This window comes from Terrapene carolina, unplaced genomic scaffold, assembly GCF_002925995.2.
Source record: "Terrapene carolina triunguis isolate 2854851 unplaced genomic scaffold, T_m_triunguis-2.0 Scaffold580, whole genome shotgun sequence".
NCBI classification, from domain to species: Eukaryota; Metazoa; Chordata; order Testudines; family Emydidae; genus Terrapene; species Terrapene triunguis.
Window position 1 is genome coordinate 516,811 of NW_020664931.1, and position 21,639 is coordinate 538,449.

The following is a 21,639-nucleotide window of genomic DNA, read 5'->3' on the forward strand; positions in this document are numbered from 1 at the left end:
TCTCGGGGTGGGGGCAGTGCACAGAGACCCCGTGGCCATGCCTCCTCCTAGGAGCCTCTGCTGGACATGTCGCTGCTTCTGGGAGCGGCGCAGAGCCAGGGCAGACATGGGAGCCTGCCTTAGGCCCGCTGTGCCACTGGACTTTTAGCAGCTTAAAATCTCCCAGATTGGCTTCAGTAGCCTCCAGGAAATAAAGCCTGATTTTGGGAGACTCCCGGTCACGCCGCGAGGGTTGGCAACTCTAATCAACCACCTGGGAGTGATTGCAGCCCAGCCATGGGGAAAGAGAAGGGTCAGCTGGGACTGCAATAGGGAAGGGGCAGGGATAGGACAGCAATAGCAAGAGCGCTGGGGGAGCCGAGCAGGGGGCTTGGTCTGGGAAGGGTGGAGTAGGAGGCAGGGATGACCTCTTATGGATCCCCAAAAAAGACAAAATGTGGTTGGAAGGTCACCTTAGTAAGAAGTTTGGGAACCACTGCACTTGACTCATTCAGCCTTCAGCCCATCCCTTCTTATGAAGCACAAGAAAAAGAGTGAGCTTTGCAGCATACCTATGAGCTAGCAAATTAGACAATGCCAGATCGAGGTCAGGAGTGCATTCCAAAGTTAAGGAAACTTCATGGAGGACACCCTGCCAACAGGCTCTCTGTCATTTAATCAAGTGGGCTCCTGCTGAAGTGCCTGTGCTGATCTCAGTTGTGACAGTATGACATGGGGGAAGAGGTGATCTCTCAGGTGATTAAATCCAAAAATATTTAGGGCTTGATTGATCAAAACTGATTCCTTGAATTCTACCCAGAAGCTTATTAGAAGCCAAAGTGGATCCCAGATCTTAGAACGCCTGTTTAATGTGTTTCCAACATGTAACTGCTGAATAAATTAATCATGGCATTCTTCATTAGCCTACACTTCTTATAGTTCTAAGGGACAGCCTAATGTACAGTGCATGATAGTTGTAGTCTAATATTGAGGTAACAAAACATGGATAATTATGACAAGGACCTCTTCTCATGAGGCACAGATGGAAAAAAGCTCTCTTGGCCATGTCAAAGTGCAAAGTAGAATCTAATAACACACCCAAATTTATGCAGATATGTTATTGAGGCAGTGTGCCCTTTATTTATAAGAGATGCCATAATAAATTCCTCAAAGTCTTTCAGCAGCTTTTCCCAGCCCACCAACAATATCTCTTATCTTGTCTGGATTAAGTTTCAGACAGTAAATGGAGACTTACTCCAGACATAAATCAAGAAGCCCCAATCCAAGCTTCGATTTCATTTTGACACTCGGTAATTCCATATCTCCAGCTAGGTCAGTTTTGGAGACTTAGAGCTGATTACCATCGACATGCTGAATGCCTTTACAGCACATGCATCCTTATTAAGCCTCCCAACAAACTCATATACACATTAAACAAGAGCTATGACAATATAGACCCTGTGGCACTGCTTGGGAGAAGATATTCTGGGCAAAAGAACAATGAAAATTAACCTTTGTTAAGATAAGAATGGAACAACTCAAGTGAAGCTTCATCCACTTGTGCTATCATGTGCAAACAATTTAAGAAAAGCTGTGGTCTGAAAAGCTGCTAACAAAAATCATCAGCACAAACATATTGTCTTTATCCGTTGGTAGAAGTTAACACAACTAGTGCAGTTTCTACTCCATGCCCACAACTCAGTTGACTTGGAGGTAAGGAAATCAGAGGACTCTCAAAGCCCTCAGATTTGCACTGCTACAGCCTTCTCAATGACCTTCACCCTGAATCGGAGGTTGGATACTGGTCAATAGCTAACTAAATTGTCAATACCAGAAGTTGCTTTCTTGAGCATTGACCTCACAACAGTTTCTTAAAGAGCTCCTGGCATCCTTCTCCATTTTCCAGAAATACTGGATATCTCAACCTATAATGGACCCAGTACCTCTCTACAGGCCTTCACCAGTCAACAAGGTTATGCAAACAATGGCCAGCAATAGCCCACACCAAGCATTACTTATTATCAAATACTGGGCAAAGTGACTCAGACACTGTGTGCTACTCATATTCCATTCCCCCTTAAGAAACAAAGACTTCTGTGTGCACAGAGTGATTTTAAAACTTGGGTTTTACAGTTATCATAGCACCTTGTTCATTCATTGGGTTGAGTGAATAAAACAATGTTCCTTGATGTCATATTCCAGTGTACAGCATCTTATTGGTGCTTTAGTGCAGCGATTAACTATGGTATTTATAATTATTTCCTTTAATATATTCCCACATGTAATCTTCAATTTCTTATTTTTAATAGAATATTAAATCCTTAATGGGGGTAGAAAAGACCAAAGGATTTTGCCAAATCGTGGTATCTCCCAGTTTTAGAGATGGAATGTCCCATTTGATTCAGTCTGCTGGTCTGGGAGGGATGACGCATAATACAGTCCTGATGGCCTGGCCACAGTCATGGAAACAGACCGATAATCCTTTCTCATGGAAAAATTTTGTTGGTATGTATTCTCTTTTTTATTTATGCCATTTTAATGAAAATATATAATGGTAATGTATTTTAAATGTTATTTTGTAAATTTGTTACCTGGAAAAACAAATGTAAGAGATTTATATGTAGTTCTACTGTACGAGCAACTCAAAATAGTAGGCTAATGTTAGTCCCATTGAGGTCAATGAAAACTGGTGGGTGCTCAGCACTTTTGAAAATCAACACACTTTATTTAGATGTCAAAATATGAACTTCAAAGCCTAACTTTAGGCTCCTATTTTTGACATTTTGGGCATAAATAATTATAAAATTGGCCCCTTCTTATTCAAGAAATTTACTACTTGTGTGCATTCAAATTCTTACCAGATTAATTTATCAGCCTTTACTCCTTTTAGCCTGCTGAGCCAATACGAATAAGAAGGTGAAGCAAATGGATTCTGTTCTTTCTTGTGCATTATCAGTTGAATAGATTATTAAATCAGGTCCTCAAGGAATCAATTCTGAAGCACTTAGAGAAGAGGAAAGTGATCAGGAACAGTCAGCATGGATTCACCAAGGGCAAGTCATGCCTGACTATGAGGAGATAACTGGCTCTGTGGATGAGGGGAAAGCAGTGGACGTGTTATTCCTTGACTTTAGCAAAGCTTTTGATACAGTCTCCCACAGTATTCTTGCCTGCACGTTAAAGAAGTATGGGCTGGATGAATGGACTATAAGGTGGATAGAAAGCTGGCTAGATCATCGGGCTCAATGGGTAGTGATCAATGGCTCCATGTCTAGTTGGCAGCTGGTTTCAAGTGGAGTGCCCCAAGGGTCGGTCCTGGGGCCGGTTTTGTTCAATATCTTCATTAATGATCTGGAGGATGGCGTGGACTGCACTCTCAGCAAGTTTGCAGATGACACTAAACTGGGAGGAGTGGTAGATACGCTCAGTGGTGAGCTGGAGCCGGTTCTCACCGGTTCGCAAGAACCGGTTGCTAAAAATAGAGGCAGGTAGAGAACCGGTTGTTAAAGGGCCGGGGGATGGGCAAAGTATTCCTGTCCCCGGGCCTCCTGTTGCTCCCAGGAGTCCCAGCTGGGGAGGCTGAGGCTCCCCCGCCCCTACCCCGCTTCCCCACCCCCCAGAGCTGCAGCGTGGCCAGCCACAGGTGGTCACATACCTGCACCAGCTGGGCAGCTGAGCTCAGGAGTCAGTCGTCCTGCTGCTGCTTTTTGAACAGCCTCCAGCAAGATATGGGGGGGGGCTGCTGCAAGCTCCCCAGGGCTGCCCAAAGGGGAGGGGAGGGCAATTTGCCCCAGCCCCAGCCCGCCTTCCCCTGCCCCCATGAGGTCATGTTTTACTTGTCTCCCCCCGCAGAGCCCAGAACCGCAGCATGGCCAGTTCAGCTGCTGAGCTCCAGCCTCCGGGCTGCCGGTAAAGGGGGGGCTGCGAGCTCCAGGGCCGTGGGGGGGGGCATGGAGCAATTTGCCCGGGCCCCCGGGCCGGCCCCACGAGGATGTCTGTCTCTCCCCGGGCCCCCGGCCCCTCCCCCGCTTCCCCCACCCTGCAGAGCTGCAGCATGGCCAGCTCAGCTGAGCTCAGGGCTGTGGGCAACACAAGGTAAGGGGGGGGGGGCTGCTGCTGCAAGTTCCAGGGCTGCCCAGAGGGGAGGTGTGTGCGAACAGAGTTGTGTGTTGTGGGGCAGCTGTGTAGCAGGGGAGTTGTGTGGCTGGGAGAGGGTCTGCATAGTGGTGGGTATGGGGCTGGGGTTGTGTACTGGAGAGGGAGGGATGTATAATGCTTGGGGTTGTGCAGTTCAGGTCACTTATGGTGTGTATGGGAGGAGGAGGGCTGGCTGTGTACAGTGTGTTGTGGTGTGTTGCTGGGGGTGCTGTATGCTCTGCTGGGCCTGCATAGGGTTCTTGCAGCACAGCAGATTGTTGGTTGAGTAGTGTGGTGTAGATGGGGGCTGTTGTGCAGTAGGGGTTGTGTAGCTGCTGTTGTGCCTTGGGTTGGGTTGGCTGCCTAGGGGTCCTGGCAGCCAGCACCTTGTTTGGTGAGCTCGGGGGGTAGGGGTGGGTGGATAGGGGTCGGGGCGGTCAGAGGGCAGGGAACAGGGGGATTGAATGGGGGCAAGGGTCCTGGGGGGGGCAGTCAGGAAGGAGCAGGGGTTGGATGGGGTGGTGGGGGGCAGTCGGGGCAGGGGTTCCTGGGGCAGTCGGGGACAGAGACAAGGGCTGGTTGGATGGGGCAAGGGTCCCGGGGGGCCATCAGGAATGAGAGGAGGGGTTGGATGGGGCGGCAGGGGGCAGTCAGGGGACAGGGAAGGGGCGTGGATGGGGCAGAGGTCCCGGGGGGGCATCAAGGAACGAGGGGAGTTGGATGGGGCAGGAGTCCCAGAGGACGGGGGGGGGCATGACCCCCTCGTGGGGTGAGGAGGAGGGAACCGGTTGTTAATTTTTTGGCAGCTCATCACTGGATACGCTGGAGGGTAGGGATAGGATACAGAGGGATCTAGACAAATTAGAGGATTGGGCCAAAAGAAACCTGATGAGGTTCAACAAGGACAAGTGCAGAGTCCTGCACTTAGGACGGAAGAATCCCATGCACTGTTACAGACTAGGGACCGAATGGCTAGGAAGCAGTTCTGCAGAAAAGGACCTAGGGGTTACAGTGGATGAGAAGCTGGATATGAGTCAACAGTGTGCCCTTGTTGCCAAGAAGGCTAACGGCATTTTGGGCTGTATAAGTAGGGGCATTGCAAGCAGATCTATTCGACATTGGTGAGGCCTCATCTGGAGTACTGTGTCCAGTTTTGGGCCCCACACTACAAGAAGGATGTGGAAAAATTGGAAAGAGTCCAACGGAGGGCAACAAAACTGATTAGGGGGCTGGAGCACATGACTTATGAGGAGAGGCTGAGGGAACTGGGATTGTTTAGTCTGCAGAAGAGAAGAATGAGGGGGGATTTGATAGCTGCTTTCAACTACCTGAAAGGGGGTTCCAAAGAGGATGGATCTAGACTGTTCTCAGTGGTACCTGATGACAGAACAAGGAATAATGGTCTCAAGTTGCAGTGGGAGAGGTTTAGGTTGGATATTAGGAAAAACTTTTTCACTAGGAGGGTGGTGAAGCAGTGGAATGGGTTACCTAGGGAGGGTGGAATCTCCTTCCTTAGAGGTTTTTAAGGTCAGACTTTACAAAGCCCTGGCTGGGATGATTTAGTTGGGAATTGGTCCTGCTTTGAGCAGGGGTTTGGACTAGATGACCTCCTGAGGTCCCTTCCAACCCTGATATTCTATGATTCTATGAAATTCTAGAGCTGGCAAAAAAAACAAAACAGATATTTTTTCAGTAAATAAAATGTATACTCTTTATTGGAGGAGCATTTCTAAGCAAAACAACACTTTGATTTAAAATAAAAAATTGTAATTTTCATTATGATTCTAGTTACAAAATATATTTTTTATAACATTTTTCTCTTTCTTTCCCATTTTTTGCCATTGAATGAATGATGTCTAGGATTTTTGGGGTTCACTTTTTCCTCTTTTCTTCTTTTCTCATTTTGCAGCTCTGTAAACTTTTCAAATTGGAGAAATTTTGAGAAGTTAGAGTAAGGAAAAAGAAAAAAAAGAGAGGAAAAAGTGTCGGGGGAACTTGAACATTATTCATTTTATTGCACCAAATGACAAAAGGAGAGAAAAATTGAAAAAAGAGGGAAAAATTAAAATATGAAATTTCAAAAAAATTATCAAAAATTCTAATGAAACTAAATTTTCAATTAGAAACAAAATAAAAAGTTTAATTTGATTTTGTTCTGAAATTTCCACTCTAAAATTTTTGATCAAAAATATTTTTTTAACAAAGAAAACCTTCACATACTCTGACCTGTGAGAATCATGGTTAGTGTATGAGTAGTCACAACAGACTATACTTATGCACTGAAGCGGACAGAAATGTTTGTTGCCTTTCCAATTTGAAAATCCCAGTCTGTTAATTTATGTTAAAGTTTGTACTGCATTGCCTCTTATTTTTTGTACATTGGTTAACTGCACTGTATTTGCCATTCAATAAATTTCTGTTTATGGAGAATTAAGTTATCTTTATTAGTTTATAACCCATATTGCAGAATGCATATGAATACTCAAAGCACCCAGCACTTGTAAATGTAAAGCACCATAGAACTCCTAGTTCAAGAAAACACACAGTCCAATATTTATAACTGTAGAGCATAATCCATAGTTTCAGTAAAACATCTAGTCAAATTTATAAATGTACCGCAATCATAATTCCTAACACCACTCAAAACTCCTGGCCCAAAAACCACTGCAACACAGAACAATGGCTGACTGTTGAAGTGCTCTTTCAAAACTTTCTTCAGTTGCACAGTTCCTTGTTAAGCACTTGTAACAGCCCTCATGTCTCACTGTTCAAAGTCAACAGACAGCTGCTCCACCTCTGCTCTCCACCCTGCAGCAGCTTTTCCCCCTTTTGCCTCACAGATATTATGCAGGACACAATAGGCAGCTATCCAGTGGGATATTTTTGTCACTGAGATCCATTGTACAGAGTAAACACCTTCAGTCTATTAAAAGCACATTCAACTGTCATTCTGAACCTGCTGAGATAGTAGCTGAATCATTGCTTGGTGCTGTTGAGGTAGCCAGCGTACAGCTTCATGAGCCAGGGAAACAAGGGATAGACTGGGTCCCCCTGAATCACTATTGTCATTGCCATATTGTCAGTGGTAGTCTGCCAGTTGGGAAAGAATGTCCCTGCTTGCAGCCTTCTGACCAGTCCTGTGTTTTTAAAGATGCAAGCACATCTTCCCTGACCAGTCCACAGTGATATTGGTGAAGTATCCCTGGTGATCCACCAAAGCTTGCATATCCATAGAAAAATAGACCTTTCTTTTGATGTACTCTGTGCCAACATAGGATGTGTGTGCCATCTATCACCCCCCCGCAATTTGGGAACCCCATTTGCTGCAAATTCATGCACTGTGTCCTGCACATTGTTAAGAGTCATGGTCCTGCGCAGTAGGAGATGATTAATAGCCCACATGACAACAATCACCACTATAGATTTTCCAACTCTAAAATGATTTCCCACTGACCAGTAACAATCCAGTGTTGCAAGTTTCCAGAGTGCAATCACCACTCGCTTCTCCACTGTCAATGGAGCTCTCAATTTTAGTGTCCCTGTTCTGCAGGGTTGTGGTGGGCTCGGCACATAGATCCAAGGATGTGGCCTTTCGCATCTGCAGTTTGTCATTCCACACCTGAACTATGATGCGAACCCATCAGTCAGTGCTCATTTCTCAGGCCCAGAAGTGGCACTCCACTGTCAGCATGAACTCCATCAACAATCTTGAATTGTTGTTTGCTGTGTCCCTGAGCAAACTGTTTTTGGAGAAATCATCATATCCCCCATTCTTGCAGTACTTCTTGTGGGTCTGCAAATACAGGAGACTTGTGTGTCCTGTATTTCCAGTGTTTGAGAGAATAGTGCAGACCTCTGTGGGACTCCATGTGTCTGTCAAAGATGATGGACACCAAAAAGTGCTGAGTGAGTTTGTGGGAAATTTTTTTAAAAGCACAAAAATTATGGGATATGAATAGCATTATGGGATGGAAAAAGTTGCATGCTGGAAACTTAACTCCTAGCTCCCAGAGATCTTTGGGCAAGTCATTTCTGTCCCACAATACATTGCAAAAATGTCCTAAAAGGCACTATGGCAGATGGTGGCACATGGTACACTGATACCTACCTGTGATGAACTGCATTGTGCATTGACACAAGCACTCCTAGTGAGTACACGCAGTGCCAACACAAGCAGCCAATTATGCACAAGTGATATACAAATTTTGACAGCTGAATGCCGACATAACTTGCATCAACAAAAATTTGTAGTGTAGATGTGGCCTATAGCTATACACATTTATTTAAGCAGTTATATAGCTTAACATACATTTATTCAGATTTTTATGTTTTAAATCTTATGTTAGAAAATGGTGAATGACACGTTTCTTATTTACTAGATGATTATTAAATTTTTACTCATGATTTGTGTCAAGCTGCTTTTGGATGGAAATTGGAATTCAATTTAAAATGAACAAAAACATGATTTCCAAATTTTTTTATTAGTTAACTAAAACTATCTTAAGTGTGTTGAATACAAAAGAAGAAAAAGTAAGTTTGTCAGAACATGCTTTGCATTGAAAACTAACTGGTTTATTAAACAAAGTATTAACTTGAGTTAGTGAACTGAACTAATTGTTTCTGGTCATCATGTCCGTCAAGATTTTTGAACTAGTTGATCTCATCCTCTTGCAACTAGTTTATATTTAGAGATTAGAAGAGGGAAACAAGTTTTCCTGCTTTTTCAACTTCCAGTTAATTTCTCAACTTTGAACTGATCTAGTTGAAAAACGGAAAAGAAAGATAGCATTCTCTCTGCACCTGTGGAAGAGGATACTGCTGTTAAAGCGGATTTAACACTTCAACAAACTCTGTTTCCAGGTGCTTAGCCAGAGACTTCCACCAGTTCTGTGGTCTGACTTTCTTTAAAACTTCAGCAGCACACATATACTGTGTCAATGTTCTTTTTTAATTTAATTTACATTATTTTAAATTAAGGTATTAATATAGGTTGGCATATTTTCAGATTTCAAATAGGTTTGTTTTTCAAAGAAAAATGTATTTAAATTAAATAAAGAAATCTGATTTAAATTAAAAAATCAATTTTGAAAAAATCAATAATTTTTATCCACCTTATGTGGATCTGGATGTGTGAGATTGCTGTCTTTGCTTCCTCTCTTAAGCAGGATCGGCTTTTAACCAAAGTTATCCTCTTTCACAATAGTGGCATTGTGCATTTTGGCCATCTAATAGTCTTCTTCAGCAACTCCCAATTTTCATTCAAATTTTCTGATTTCAGATACAGTCCGAGAAACAACAGCGGCACAACAAGCTCTACTGGTCGCTAAAAACATTGATTTGTTTCCAGCAAATCAAGAGCGCTTTTCTGAAGGGAACGTAGATGTGTGGTGGATTGTTCATGATGGTGGCATGCTGATGTTGCTTCCTTTCCTGCTTCGACAGCACAAGGTACAGTATATGACTCAAAAAGGGAAATCTTGTCTTAGAAAATGAGCAGCAATGACTTTTCTTTCACTAAGCATTACATAAAATTACTAAATAAATTCTTATATACTTTTTTACTTAGCTGTTTAAAGGATTCTGAACAGAGGGGGCAAAAATTATTTTTACGTTTGTCATATAAAATGCCTTTCCCCTTAAATAGGTGTGGAGAAAATGCAAAATGCGTATCTTCACTGTTGCCCAAATGGATGACAACAGTATTCAAATGAAAAAGGACCTTCAGATGTTTTTGTATCATCTTCGACTTAATGCTGAGGTGGAGGTTGTTGAAATGGTAAGCTCCTGTATATTTTGCCTGTTACCTGAAAATCTTGAACTAAACTTGGAGGTTCTTCCTCAGACTCCTGGTATTTCTTTTGCCTAATGACATTTGGAGGGTAAACTAAGTAAGGGATCATAGTATTTGGCCTAAAATGGCAGGAAAAGCAAATTTTAATGTTCCTACAGCAATATTAACTCAACAACATAATACATCCTATATATTTTATGGTGTATTTTTTACAATATAAGCAGTAATAGGTCAGTTTAACACACATATTCAAATACTGCACGTATGCAATATGGTTGAGTTAAGGTTGCATATTGTACCTTAACATGTGTGTTTTCTGAATGAATTTGTTAGTCTCTAAGGTGCCACAAGTACTCCTGTTCTTTTTGCAGATACAGACTAACATGGCTGCTACTCTGAAACCTGTTTTCTGACTGTGATTTTAACTGGGCAACCTTAATATTGCATTACCATAAATTTTTGTATTTCATTTCCTAGTTACAAAATACTCAAAACTAAGAAAAGAGAGAATTCATGTTGCCTGTACAATCTCAATTTGACCCCCTTGTATGTATGCTTTATGATACAGGTTTTAACTACATTATCACAAACTATTTTTTCCATAAGTGCACAAGATGGAAAGCATTCACTGAATGAGCAGCTATTCAAAATTTTGTTTTATCCACAGAGTTTAATGTGTGACCCCTGTTTTGTTCAGTGTACACTATTCAAACCCTATTATGACAGAATTATGAATTTCCTCATAGCCTTTTCTTTGGCACTGATTAGAATAAGTATTGAAATGCTTCAGAAACATTAATTAATTTTCATAATACCCCATGAGACTGGGGCTATTATCCCCATTTATAAATTCAGGCACAAAGAAATTAAAGCAAACATTGTCAGAAGTGTCCACTAATTTTGGGTGCCCAATCTGAGATGATTATGGCCTCATTTTTAAGTGATTTTAGTATTGTATAGCACTTTCTATGTTCAAAGCACAGCTCCAATTGACTTCAGCTGTAGCTGTGAATGTTCAGAACTTCTGGAAATCAGGCCCCAGATACCTCATTTTGGGCTTAAAAAAAAAAAACAGGAACACACAATTAGTGACACCTGTGAAAAGTTGGGTCTACATGACATGCCTAGTATAGGAATTCGCTGGCATAGAAGAGGATTTGAAACCAGTTATCCAGGTCAGCATTCAGTTGCCTTTACCATAAGATCATTATTTCTTTTCCTGTAATCCCTTGCCTCATTGACTACACACCTTCCAGTTTCTGCAACAAATGAGGCAGGAGAACAAACAAAGAACAATAGCATGTGATCACTACGCACACAGGGGGCCGAATTAGGGTTGCATTGTCATAGTCAGGAAGGAGACATGCTGTAGTGTTCTGTATTAGAGTTTCTTAAGGGCTGATGGCTTCATGCCCAGACATATTGAATTGCTGTAGGCCAGACAGAAGGTGACAAAGATGGGTATATCTAAGGCCAAGTCATCATCCACCATGATGGGACAGACTGTTCTAGCCAACAGGAAATGATAGAAAGTTGTGGATGCTGCTATGTGAGAGCTTGTGATGAGCAAGGAATCAAAAAATAAGTTCTAAATGTCTCCTTTCCCAGCCAGTCCCATTCTGCCCCCCAACTCTGGCTCACAGTCTCCACATCCAGTCTCAGTATTTCCACCCCTACTCTCAGTCTCCCCACTAGAATCCATGTCCTAATTCCCTTATTCCTTCCCACCCTAGGCTCCTTGTCCCTGTCTCCTTCCAAGCCAATCTCCCTCTTCATAGAATCATAGAATATCAGGGTTGGAAGGGACCTCAGGAGGTCATCTAGTCCAACCCCCTGCTCAAAGCAGGACCAATTCCCAACTAAATCATCCCAGCCAGGGCTTTGTCAAGCCTGACCTTAAAAACCTCTAAGGAAGGAGATTTCACCACCTCCCTAGGTTACCCATTCCAATGCTTCACCACCCTCCTAATGAAAAAGTTTTCCCTAATATCCAACCTAAACCTCCCCAACTGCAACTTGAGACCATTACTCCTTGTTCTGTCATCTGGTACCACTGAGAACAGTCTAGATCCATCCTCTTTGGAACCCCCTTTCAGGTAGTTGAAAGCAGCTATCAAATCCCCCCTCATTCTTCTCTCTGCAGACTAAACAATCCCAATTCCCTCAGCCTTTCCTCATAAGTCATGTGCTCCAGCCCCCTAATCATTTTTGTTGCCCTCCGCTGGACTCTTTCCAATTTTTCCACATCTTTCTTGTAGTGTGGGGCCCAGAACTGGACACAGTACTCCAGATGAGGCCTCACCAATGTTGAATAGAGGGGAACGATCACGTCCCTCAATCTGCTGGCAATGCCCCTACTTATACAGCCCAAAATGCCGTTAGCCTTCTTGGCAACAAGGGCACACTGTTGACTCATATCCAGCTTCTCGTCCACTGTAACCCCTAGGTCCTTTTCTGCAGAACTGCTTCCTAGCCATTCGGTCCCTAGTCTGTAACAGTGCATGGGATTCTTCCGTACTAAGTGCAGGACTCTGCACTTGTCCTTGTTGAACCTCATCAGGTTTCTTTTGGCCCAATCCTCTAATTTGTCTAGGTCCCTCTGTATCCTGTCCCTACCCTCCAGCGTATCTACCACTCCTTTCAGTTTAGTGTCATCTGCAAACTTGCTGAGAGTGCAGTCCACGCCATCCTCCAGATCATTAATGAAGATATTGAACAAAACCGGCCCCAGGACCGACCCCTCAGTCCACCTCCTTCTCAGTCCCAATCTACTACCTCCACCTTCCTCTCCCTCTTGTTCCTTCTGCATTCAGTCAGGCAGCTTCCTCCTCCACACTACCTGGGCCCACCAAAGGAAGCATTGAGGGCATAAGAGAGATTGTCTCCCTGCTCTCAGTTAGAGTGCCCAATGGAGAGCAGGAGCAGGAATTGCAGGAAGTCCTTCTCAGCCCCTAAATCTCTGGGGTGGAGCATGTTCAGTCCCTCTGTGGTAATGGTGCATTTGCAGTCCAGTAAGGACATAGGAGCTGTGAGGGGATGGAGCATGCCTAGTACAGAAGGAATTTTCTGATAATCTAGCTGCCAAATTCTAAGAGCATGAGCTTTTTCAAAGGTTTATAACTTGGCCAAATTTGGGCAGATTTTCACAGGAAAGGAAAAGGCACATCCCTGATGACAGGACGACACCTCTGCCAAATTTCAAGCCCTTGCTCCAAAGCATAGAATTTTCTTAACACAAGCAAAATGTATTTGGCTACCTATGCCAACCTATCATAAATAAAATAAAATTAGACAAAAACATTGACAAAAAGATTCACTGCCAACAAAGGAATCTCCTAGCTCTTAGTTTTAAATTCCCACTCAACATCAATGGTTTCTTGATCAAGGGTCTCTAACAATATTTTTTTTTAAAATAAGCTGTCATTTTACCCTCCCTCTCCCTCCCCCCACCCCAAGGCGGTATTTACCATCAGCTCCAAAAGTGTCTCCAAAACATTTTCCCATTGATTTTCACCAACATATAGGGGCATGGACCTAATTTAGAAGTTTCAGTTTCTCCATCACCTCAATGAGCAATGCCAGTGGAAAGTCAAGCAGAGAAGGCTCAATTTTTCCCTACTAGGCAGAGACAGAAATAGCTATGTGTGGTTCCAAGCTATTTTAGCCACAAAATTATTTGAAGATTCCTTGAAGCAAAAATGCACAATCCTGTCCTCTGAAGTAAGCAAATCCTGATTAAGCCAAGTTGTTTACCACCTGAAACTGCTTCTTTAGTTGGAATTTTGCAGGTGCTTTGGTGGAGGTGAAGAAACAGAGCCACAGCAAAAGTTTGCAAAATTCTTTATGTTGCTGTTGGTCAAAGTGTCAGCAAGACTTCCAACACCAGCAGTTTACCCATCTTCCTTCTTGGTTCATGAGTTGCAGATCTCCAGCGAGGATGAAGCTGAAGAGATTATACTTAAGAGCCACTTTCTGGTTACTCAAGGATAAAAAATTTTTAGAATGTCTTAGAGGCCTCATTGGTAGAGTGCCTCTCAGCAAAACAGTATTCATTCTGTTCACCTTCTGAAACGTAGTAGGGTGCCTCAGCCTCTGAGACTGTGCAATTAAAACAGCTCCTTCATTCCATAAGGGAGAGGTTCCCCTGGATGTGGCATGACATGGGTGCCATCTCCATACATTCCCAATCCAGCCCAAGCATAAGATTCAGAGTGAGCCAAAAAACAGTTTCATGCTTGTCATTTTGCCAATTAAATTATTATTATGCTTCCCCACCTCATATTTACAATCTAATCTACATCTGTAGAGTGTCCAGAATAGCCTTTACTATGTCAACTACCTTAACTGCCAATCAATTAATGAGATAAAACCTAGTGTAGATATACTCTTGGTGTGAAATTTCTCATTGTGTTAGGTTTTATGTCCAGTTAATTTTCTATGTAGTTTTTGTTGGGTTTCTCATGGTAGATTTTTCATAGGAAGTCTTTGAAATTGGGGTCTGGTTGAAATTTGTCCTTGTCAGTCTGACCTTTCATTTTTTTACTCATCTTTTAAGAAAAGTTATCGAACTACACAAAATTTATACAGAGGTGTATCCTGAGTAGATCTAGTACATTGTGTATTTTTTAAAAATTGGATTTAGGGTTATTCTTAGTCATTGTCACAACTTGGTCCAGTCCTAGTCTCAGAATGAACGCCAGTCTGCTATGGGAGAGTCCCAGTGTTGAGATCTGGGTAGTAACTGATCACTGTTCCTAGTTCTGGGTTACTCGGGTGTGGATTCCAGGAGCAGACCCCATGTTTGACACTCCTCTTCGCAGTGGAGGCCCCATAATCCGTTTGCCTAGACATGACTAGTGCCTCAGCAGTTCTGAATCCCCTAGTTGCTTAGACACTTTCCCTCCAGAGTCCACCTAGCTGTGTGAGCTGGTTTCCATAGTCACACCCTTCAGGGACCATATGGAGACACACAGGCTTTGCAAAGGAATTTCTTAAAGGTGTGTGTGTGTGTGCGTGTGTGCGCGCGCGCACACGCGCACACACACACACACACACACAAAACTCATAGACTGCTCAAGAGATTTACAGATCTATGGAAAAAGCAAGAAACACCTGAATACAATTCTCTCCCTCAAAGTCCTCACTAATCTCAAGCATCTTTTGGAATTTGGGCAGTGTCTGGGAAGCCATGGCCCCTCTTCTGCCCTCCTACTTGGTCTTCCCTTTCTGGCATGGGTCTGGCCCCCTCTGCTTAAAAGGCATATGTCTTTTTACAGCTTGACCCCATTTTTCTTTCTGTCCTTCCTCTGGGTTTTTTCATTCCCCTTCAAGTTGAGTTGGTGGCAGAAAGGAATTTAAAAATCAGTGGTTCAGCCTGTTGCCCCCATCTTGGTAAGGCTATTCAATTGTTCATGGCCCGTTATGTTTCTGTTTCATTCAGAGTCAGACATCTGGGCACCATCTCCCCTAACATAAGAGTGCTGATGCAATCCAACATGGCAGTTACAGTATACAGTGAAGGACATAATAAAAGTTACACTCAAAACAGAGGCTAAAATACAACATGGTTTTCATTAAATCAGACTGGGGACACAGACATAACCTCCAAACTGTACATGGAGGTATTTCATTATTTTAAAATTATATCAGTCTTGATGTTATTGTTTTATTGCGCTGGAACGCTAGTGGAGGGAGGAGCTATAAATATTATTAGCTTTATTATTTACATTCAGCCACAATGAAAGTTGTGTACTGTATGTTCTACTTTCCCTCTTGGCAGTCAGATTGACACTATTTAAAAAAATTAAGTTACTTACTTTACCAGCAGCTATTGCCATCTGACTATTCTTTTCTACACAAATACCCAGCTTTCCTCAGTGCTGACACAGACTTCAATGGCTTAATCCCCCCCCAAAAAAAAAAAATTCAAGTCAATTAGAGTCTTCAAATGTACTTCATTAGGGTTTGGATCAATTGGTCACAGAAATCTTATTGAGAAAGGAAGTACACAGTCAAAACACCATTATCAACTTTCGCTTCAAGACAATAGTCTCCCCAGTGCAGAAAAAAAAAATCATCTTTCAGAAGTCCTTCTTCTTCGAGTAGATATCTCTCTGAGTGCTCCACCATATGATGTGCACATGCATGTGTGCTCTCAACCAAAGATTTGAATTACCAGTGTCCACTGGTTCATGCCTATGCACTACATGACCTCGTGCTTTAGAGCAAAGGCATATAGGGAGAAGTGAACCCGCTGCTGCTCCAGTTTCTTCTCAAATGCTGTGGCTTGAGACAGGGCAACTGCATGTCTGCTGCTTCCAAATAGCTACTTATTTATTCATTCTTTTATTATTTCTTTTATTTTCTTAGTAACTTATTTTTTCTCGTTAAGGTCAAATCTGTGCCTTAATGGGGTTTTCCCCCACTTTTCTTTTCCCTGGTCTCTGGGATCAATTCCTTGGCCCCGTCAGCCACATATCTGTGGTATGCCAAAGATCTGGGATTAAGAGCTTGCCAGGTGTGCAGTAGGTTTTTCCTCTTGAACGACGGGCATTTTAGCTGTCTCTGGTGTCTTGGAGACTCTCACATCCCATCCAAGTGTAAAATTTGCTGGGGGGTTAAAAGGAGGTATTGCAAAGAAAGGGAGATGAGGCTGAAGATTCTCCTCCTGGATCTCTCCCCAAGGCCTGTGCAGTCTGAATCCCCACCCAATACTTCCGCACCTACTGGGGCTATTTTGAAGATGAAGCACTCTAAACACGAAAGTCTCTCCTGAGAAAAGAAAAAGAGGTAGGCCTTTGAACTGTTTCTTACGAGACCTTGTGTCTGGAATGGGTACCTCTGAGGCTCTATCAAACATCAGCACCGGGCCACAGTACCATCTATACAGATGTCTGGTGATAAGCCTGCTAGCAAGAAGGAATGAGAGCCATCTTCCCTAGCACTTTCCAGGCATTGAGACTCATAAAAATGTAAGGACATTCAACACACTGGTATCGTCTTCATCTCAGCCCTCTCTTACCCTGCTCCTTCTCTGGTACCATCTTCCTTGGGTTATATGGGCTTGGAGCTTAGGGATCCCATCTGGAGAGCGCCATCAGCACTATCTTCAATCACAACTCTCTTCCTGACTTAGGCTCTGGTACTGTCTCTGGTCTTGACTATACATCATTATAGCCCTCTGGCAGCCTCTAGATTTCTTTCACATGAAGACCTCTTCATTTTGAAGGAACTGGAGTCCCACCTCTTTGGGAACACCAAGAGGAGTTTACCACCAACCACCTCCTCTCTTCAGGTTGCAGCAAGAGTTGAACCCCCGGTACTTATCTATCCACCAGTCCCTGCAGCACCGACACAACTGCTGGTTCCATCTCTGGCACTGATGCCCACAGCCCTTCCTTTGGGCTCAAGGGACGATACCTCGGAGATCTTGGTGTGGGCCTCTTCTGTAGATTACTATCCAACACCTTAAGAAGTGTACCCTGACAAAGACTCACCAGATTCCAGAAGGTGCTCTAAGCCCTCCGAATATGAATTTCCTTGGGGTCTCTTCCCTTACTCACCTCCTCAGTGGGCCTATTGAAATCCGTGGACAGCCTGTGGGCACCAGTTCAACGGGGTTCCCATCTTCATGTTTCATGTTTAGACATTCCTCAGGCTCCACAACAACCACCAGCATCACAACTCCAAATAAATCCTCCTCCTTCCCAGGGGACGTGGTGATGCCACAACTACCTTCCTATGCAGGTGATTTTAGGTCCTTCCAGGACAAAATTGCAGAATCTCTTCAACCTTTCATTGAAGAGTACAAGAATCCCAGCACTTTGTCATGGACATTCTTCATACCACCCCCTCAAGTCAAGATTGCACTGTCTGTTAACCAGGCACTCTTCTCACTAGCCTGTAATATATGGCAGACCCCTGCCACTCTTGCACCTACCTGCAAATGGGCAGACAAAAAATATACATACCAGCCAAGGAACTGTAATAGTTATTCTCTTATCCCATCACCAACTCCTTGGTAGTGGATACAGCTAACGAGATAAACCACCAAGCTTGCTCAAGATCCACACCTTTTGATAAAGGAGGATGTTATTCCTCCACTGCTCTCCATTTTGAGGTAGCAAATTATCAACCCCTGATGGCAAAATATGGTTTTAACAGATTCTTTTCATTTTATTGATGATTTGCTACAGAAAACAAAATGGAGCAGTATCAAACACTCATTTTGGAGGCCAATTTATCACGAAGGCTATCTTTACAGGCTGCCCTCAATGCTGCTGACACAGCTTCAGATTTCTGAGCCACTGCTATTGTTTGTTTTGCAATGAGCCTCTTGGCTGCAATCCTCTAGGCTCCCTAGGAAGATACAAAACACAGTGAAAGATCTTGCCTTCCAAGTGCTGAAGCCTTTCAGTGGTAATACTGACACCTCGCTACACTCCCTCAAGGATTTGAGGGCACCACTGAGGTCACCTGGGATAACAGAGACTTTTCAGTAAATCACAGACAGCACAGCAATCCCAGCCATTCCATTCCCAACCATATCTATTACAGACCCATGGAACCTACTCGAAGGAGGCCCAGACTCCAAAAGAGAGTACCACCTCAAACAGCAACCTCCTTACCCAGGCCCCCTTCCAAATGACTGTTTTGACAATTTGGTCAAGGGCTACAAACAATCCCTTCCCCTGGATTTGCTGTCCAAACCAGTCTTCCACTTCCCCTTCAGGGACCTCCTGTCACAATTTTACCTTCTTGGAAGCTTATCACCACTGACAGGTGGATTTTAAAGATGGAGGCTATGGGATACTCTATCCATTTCTATGCTATGCCTCTCTCCCATCCCCATCCCTCTCATGAGGATCTTTTAAAGCAGGAGGTTCAATCCCTACTACAGTTGGGGGTGATAGTCGGTTCCCTCAGAATTTGTGGGAAGAGGCTTTTATTCCAAATAGTTCCTGTTCCCAAAAGAAACATGGTTAGAGACTGATCCTTGACCTCTGGAACCTGGATACTTACATCCTTTTATAGCACTTCAGGATGGTGACTTTGACTTCCATAAACCCAGCCCTGAATCAAGGGGATTGGTTTATTGCTCTCAGCCTCCAAGACACGTATTTTCACATTGCTGTGCACCCTTCCGTCAAGCTTTTTCTGCACTTCTTCATTGGTTCAGAATGCTATTAATACCCATGTTTCCCTTCAGACTCTCCTAACCCTATGGGTCTTTATGACAGTCTTCTCAGTAGTGGCAGCTCACCTGCGTCAAGACAGTATTAAAGTCTTCCCCTATCTGGACAACTGGCTTCTGAAGGGGCACTCTGCTCTAGAGGTCCAGTCTGCAACCAACAAGGCTCTAATGCTGTTCCAATTCCAGGGCCTTTGTATCAACCTGAAAAGTCCACATTAACACCTGTTCAATGGATAGACTTCACTACCATAGGGCAGATTCTCTGCCATATCCAGTCTGGTCACTACCCTCCAGCTGAGTCTCCAGACAATGGTAAGAACCTGTCTTCAACTCCTAGATCCCATGTTGGCCTCAACATTTGTCACATCACATGCAAAACTACATCTCCAATGCCTTCAGGCCTGGCTCAGAACCATTTACACATCAAACAAGCACAGCCTTAGTGAGCAAGGTTCTATACCCTCACCGGTGCTGGACTTCCTCAGGTGGTGGCAAGACTCCTTGCAGATCTGTCTGGGAGAACCATTCTCATACCTGCCACCAACAGGTGGGTGGGGAGCCCACTTGCAAAGATCTACTGCACAGGAAATATGGTCTTCACAGGAAATATTACTTTACATCAATGTTTTAGCGCTACAGCTGATTTGTTTTGCATGTCAGCACTAGACATTTAGGGACACCATGTCAGAATAATGATAGACCACAGGGCAACAATGTACTATGTAAATCAACAACGGGGAGCAAGATCCCAGTCCTTATATACAGAATCTCTAAAGCTATGGAACTGGTGCATTTCCTGCCACATAGAGATTTCCACTGTTTACCTTACTCAGGTATCCAGAATATGGTGGCAGATGCCTTAAGCAGAAACTTCCATCAGGACCACAAGTGGTTACTCAACAACCTGATATTTCACATTTGCAGAGTTTGGGGCTTTCCCATAGTGGATCTCCTTGCCAACCAGACCAATACAAAATACCACATCTTTTTCTCCAAAGGGGGACTATGTCACAACTCTTTAGGAGATGCCCTCCTAGTCCTCTATCCTTGCCCCCTCCTCTATGCCTTCCCTTCAACAATGCTAATCCTCAGGGCATTAATCAAATTGTGGTAGAAGCAGGCGAGGGTCATCTTAATAGCGCCTTCTTGGACAAGACAAGTGTATTATTCAGCTCTACTTCACCTTTCTGTAGAGATACCTCATTGTCATACCCTGAAATTGAACCTACTAACACAGAACTTGGGCATCATGAGCCACCCCAACCTTGTATCACTGATCCTCAAGGCCTCGCTCCTCGATCGTTCTCAACCTTAGAGGTGGACTATTCATCTGAAGTACAGTCCATAGTGCTAAATAGTAGAAAGCTATAGCCTCTCTTGAAGCTCCTCTCTCCGGGATGCTTGATTACCTGCTTGAATTAAAAACACAGGACTACCTATGAGTTCTGTCATGATATACCTGGCAGCTATTATGGCCTTTCATTTGCCTATTGAGGGCCTCTTATATTTTGGTCATGTTACCACTGCAAGATTCCTTAAGGGTTTATCTAATCTGTTCCCTCATATTGAGAACTCCACATCTTCTTGAAATCTTAATTTAGTTCTCAGTAACTTAAGGAAACCTCCTTTGAAACCTATGGCAGTCAGCTTTGTTCCTCCATCTTTCCTGTAAGACCTTTTCCCTGGTAGCCATCACCTTGGCTAGAAGGGTGGGAGGGCTCAGAGCTCTCCTGGCTGACCCACCTTACACTGCCTTCTATCATGTTGAGGTCACTCTATACCCACATCCTTGGTTTATACCATATCAGGCAAGATAACTGTCTGCCAATATTCTTCCCCAAACCTCACTCCTCCAGAGAAGTGACACAAGCCTTCACACTTTAGATGTTCAGAAGGCATTTCTAGATTTCCCCTAGACTGTTCATATCCTTTTCTGAATGAATGAAAGGACAATTGATCTCTTCTCAAAGATTTTCAAAGTGGGTTGCATCATAGCCTGATACAAGATTGCTGTGGTACAACTCCCCCTCAAAGTGGAAGCATACTCCACTAGGTCTCAGTCCATTTCTGTCACCCTCATCAAAGACATCCTCATCTCTGAAAGTTTCAGGGCCGCAATTTGGCCCTCAGTTCACATGTTCTCCAAACATTACAATATTCTTTCTGTGCCAAGATGGACACAACTTTTGGTGCTGTTGTCCTCTGCACCATCTTGGATCTGCCTCCTCAGCACCCACTTCCATGTTGAGTTACTGCTTGGGAGTCTGTGGTTGAGCACCCATAGGAGCATATACTCAAAGAAGAAGGAGAGGTTACTTACCTTTCAGGAACTTGAGTTCTTCAAGATATTTTCTCTCCATGGGTGCTGCCCACCCTCTTTCCCCTCTGGCTTTGTAGTTGACAAGGAACTGGAGTGGTGGCGGGTCCACTTCTCCCCATATTTCCTCATTCCAGAGCATGAGGACATGTAGAATCATAGAATCATAGGGTTAGAAGGGACTGCAAGGGTCATCTAGTCTAATCCCCGTCTAGCGTAGCG

General features: G+C 43.6%; 1 protein-coding gene across 1 annotated transcript in view; it reads left to right on the forward strand.

Moving 5' to 3' along the window:
• Positions 1 to 21,639, forward strand: part of LOC112103692 (solute carrier family 12 member 7) — a 357,369-nt gene that overhangs the window by 294,072 nt on the left and 41,658 nt on the right. Inside the window, exons 18-20 of the mRNA XM_024195587.1 lie at positions 2,289 to 2,484; positions 9,395 to 9,564; positions 9,761 to 9,892. Of these exons, the coding sequence (XP_024051355.1) occupies positions 2,289 to 2,484; positions 9,395 to 9,564; positions 9,761 to 9,892 (498 nt within the window). The remainder of the gene's footprint in view (positions 1 to 2,288; positions 2,485 to 9,394; positions 9,565 to 9,760; positions 9,893 to 21,639) is intronic.